The sequence below is a fragment of the Hipposideros armiger genome, unplaced genomic scaffold (assembly GCF_001890085.2).
Source record: "Hipposideros armiger isolate ML-2016 unplaced genomic scaffold, ASM189008v1 scaffold_17, whole genome shotgun sequence".
Taxonomy (NCBI): domain Eukaryota; kingdom Metazoa; phylum Chordata; class Mammalia; order Chiroptera; family Hipposideridae; genus Hipposideros; species Hipposideros armiger.
The window spans coordinates 4447474-4450957 of record NW_017731367.1 but is presented as its reverse complement, the minus strand read 5'-3'; the positions used below and the strand labels follow the sequence as shown (position 1 = coordinate 4450957).

General features: G+C 46.7%; 1 protein-coding gene across 1 annotated transcript in view; it reads left to right on the top strand.

Moving 5' to 3' along the window:
• The window catches only part of ASB18 (ankyrin repeat and SOCS box containing 18), a 41652-nt gene extending 39894 nt beyond the window's left edge, over window positions 1–1758 (top strand). Inside the window, exons 4-5 of the mRNA XM_019628058.1 lie at window positions 262–375; window positions 1099–1758. Coding sequence (XP_019483603.1) covers window positions 262–375; window positions 1099–1284 — 300 coding nt within the window. The 3' untranslated portion in view covers window positions 1285–1758. The remainder of the gene's footprint in view (window positions 1–261; window positions 376–1098) is intronic.
• The last annotated feature ends 1726 nt before the right edge of the window (window positions 1759–3484 follow it).

Genomic DNA, 3484 nt, shown 5'->3' with positions numbered 1-3484 from the left:
TTTTCCTGGAGACAGGACAGGTCCCCTTGCCTGGCGCTGCCTGGTGCTGCCTGGCGCTTATCTGTGATAGAATTTGTGTGGCCCTACAACAACCCCGGTGTACTAGTCCTGTGATTCCCTGTGTCACTGAGGCACAGTGAGGTCACACAGCCAGGACGTGGCAGGGCTGGGATCCAAACTCACCTCCATATCCCGCCACCTTTCCCCCACTCAGACCGCAAACCCAGTCAGCCTAAACTTGGTCGCCTCATGTCCCACCAGGTGCTGAAGACCTGTGCGCCGGCCCCTGCGGTCATCGAGGTCCTTGTCAACTCCTACGCTCAGCTCCGCGTGTCCGAATCCTGGAAACAGGCGATTCCGGAAGAAGTACTTCAGGTGAGGGGGCTGCCCTTGTGTCCCCCGTTAGTGCAGAATTGTCTGGTTCTGCTCACCCAGCGTGAGGCGTTGGGCGCTAGTATCCACGTGAGAATGAGCATCTGAGGAAGGGACACTGAGGGCTCAGTAATCACACAGCCCAGAGCCTATAGTATATATATGTATAGTTGGGGTGCTGTTGGCTGCAAGGAGCAGAAGCAGACCCAGGCTGGGTGAGGAGTGGCCGGGCTGGAGGGCTCGGCGTCCACCGAGGGCTGGCCACGGGGCCTCCGGCATCCGCAGGTTGTGGCTCCTGTGTGTCCGATGCGACCGAGGCAGCGGCGGGCACTGTTGCCATCGACGAGGTCCACAGGGGACTCCATGAAGGAAGAGGGAGAGCATTTTTTTCCAGGGGCCTCTAGAAAATTCCCTGTCATGGTGCATTGACGTGGGTCCCGTACACACTCCTGATCAGCAACTGCGCAGAGGGGCGGGGCAGAGCAGAATTGAAGGAGATAACGTGTGTTTCCAGAAATCTCCCCAAACGGGGTTCGCTGGGACTCAGCAGGAGAGGGTGCAGACCATCCTGGTGGAGGACGCCTCACGCCACACGGCGCGTCTCGCTTTCACGTGGCTACCGGCCGTCGGGTGGGCTGGAAGGGGCCTGCGGTGTGTTCTGGCCAGGAGCAGAACGGGTGTGGGCGCCATGCGCACGGGCTGATGCTCGCCTGCCTTCCTTTGCAGAGGCACCGGCCTTTCTACCAGTCTCTCTTTGCCGTGGCGCACGGCCCCCGCCGTCTGCAGCATCTCTGCCGCTGTGCCATTCGCAAACGGCTCGGCAAAAAGTGCTTTCGCCTCGTTCCCCTGTTACCTTTGCCGAAGTCCCTGCAAAATTATCTCCTTTTGGAGCCAGAGGGTGTTTTGCACTGAAAACCAGAGCATTTGGACTCAGGGTCTTGGTCTGGTCTTTGCCCCTTCCGCGGCGGATGGGTGGTAAGGAGAGCGCCCTAGATGGGGACGGGTGGGCCCCGGGTGGGACCTGCCACGCCCCCTGGGGGATCTGCAGGCCTCCCCGAGCTGCCCGTTCGCCTGGGGATTGGTGATGAGCCCTTTCTGCCTCTCAGGGTTGCTTGTGAGGATGAAAATTCTGAATATCATAGTACTTGTATCAGAAAGTACCTTTCCACAGAAGTTGAACTAAAAGGTGTACACCTTTTTCTATGGTTCGTCTCCTGTCCGCATTGATTGGCAGCCTTCAGACCCTCTGCCTCCTGGGAAATACCCCACCCTTCCTGGAGCGCTGCCATCTGGAAAAACTGTCCTCAAAACATGACAGATGTGCAGATTGAGGGAGGACGCTTGCTTCCATAACAAGAACACCCTCCCAGAAGCCCCCTCACCTCACCTCCCCTNGTACCTGGCGTATAAGACGACCCCCCACTTGGAGGCATATTTTTCAGGGCCAAAAAATCGTCTTATACGCCGGCAAATACGGTATATAAATGTCTAAACATGGTGCTGTACACCTGAAATTAATATAAAATAATATTGAATGTCAACAGTAACTGAAAAATTAAAAAGGTGCAGGAAATGTGAAGGGGAATAAGAGGTCCAAATTTCCTAGTATAAAACAAATAGGCCATGGGGATGTAATGTACAACATGGGAATATAGTCAATAATATTGTGATAGCGTGATACAGTGTCAGATGGTTGCTGTACTTATCATGGTGAACACTTCTTTAGGATGTTGAATAACTATGGTGTACCCCTGAAACTAATATAATATTGGATGTTAGCTATATTTTTAATTTAAATTTTTTTAATCCAGTAGCTGATTCCTTGAAACAAAAAAACAATTAGACAAAATTCCAACAAGACTAAACAAGAAAAAACATTGAAAATACAAGCACAGTTAATTTCAAATGAGAAAAGTGCTTATTCCTAGATGCAGTGGCGATATCAGAGATAGATGGACACACCTATGAGGTCTCTGGCCTCTGTCTTGCTGGATTTGGCCAGTACAGCCTCCCAGCAGCAAGAGGGAGGGAAGGAGAGTGAGGTCAGAGCATGTATTTGCTTGGCCCCCTCTCTGTTTCAGGCTGGCTGTGTACCCCACCAAGGATCACTGCCACCCACCCCACTCTCCACCCTCAGGCCCAGAAGTGGAAGTAGATCTGCTACAAGCTCTACAATAAGACACGGTCCCTTGTAGTACACCTGGCTAAATAGGCCTGTATCAATAAACCTTCTTGAAATAATCCTGTATCAAATATGTCATCTGTTTCATACTGGAGCCCTGACTGATACATATGCAATGCTAAGTTTCTTTAAAATGAAGATTGTTTTCCAGGAAAATATAGACTAATGAAATTGATTCAAGGAGAAATTAAAACAAAATATGCCGGTAACCAAAGAAGAAACTGAAAATATCAAATTATTACCTGCCACTAAATGACAGGCTTAAACAATGTCAAATTCAAACTCAGTCATGCCTTCTTAATTCCAATAACTATATACTTTTAAGCATATTCTGGAGTATTAAAAAGATAGAACTTTTTTCAAATAGTTTTACTAAGTTAACATAAACTGATGTTAAAACCTGACAAAAATAGCTCAAAAAACTAAAACTATACACTAAATCTAATTATTAAAAAAGATGCAAAACTTTAGTAAATTGAATCTGCCATTATATTTAGCTGAATAGCCAAATAGAGCCTGTTTTATGAGGGCAAAAATGGGTCAATATTGGAAAATTTTTTGTACCTAGTTACAAAAAGGCAAAAATTAAAATTAAATCCTGAAATGCATAGTAACCTAGGAATAGAAAGATATTTTCTTAACTTAGAACAGAATGTCTATCTGAATCTAGTGTCCAAGGTTATATTTATGGTGAAACATTACAGACAACCCTATTAAAATTAGGGATAAGAGGATGATTCCTGCTATCAATATTGTTGTTTTTAGATTGAACTTTAAAGCTCCAGCCAATGTAACAAGACAAGAAAAATAAATAAGAAATACTAATATTGAGGAGGACAAGGTGTCATTATTTGCCAAAATGGTTGTCTACCTAAAAAATAACCTTAATCAATAACATGTACTTACAAATCAATGAAAAAAGATGGAAAC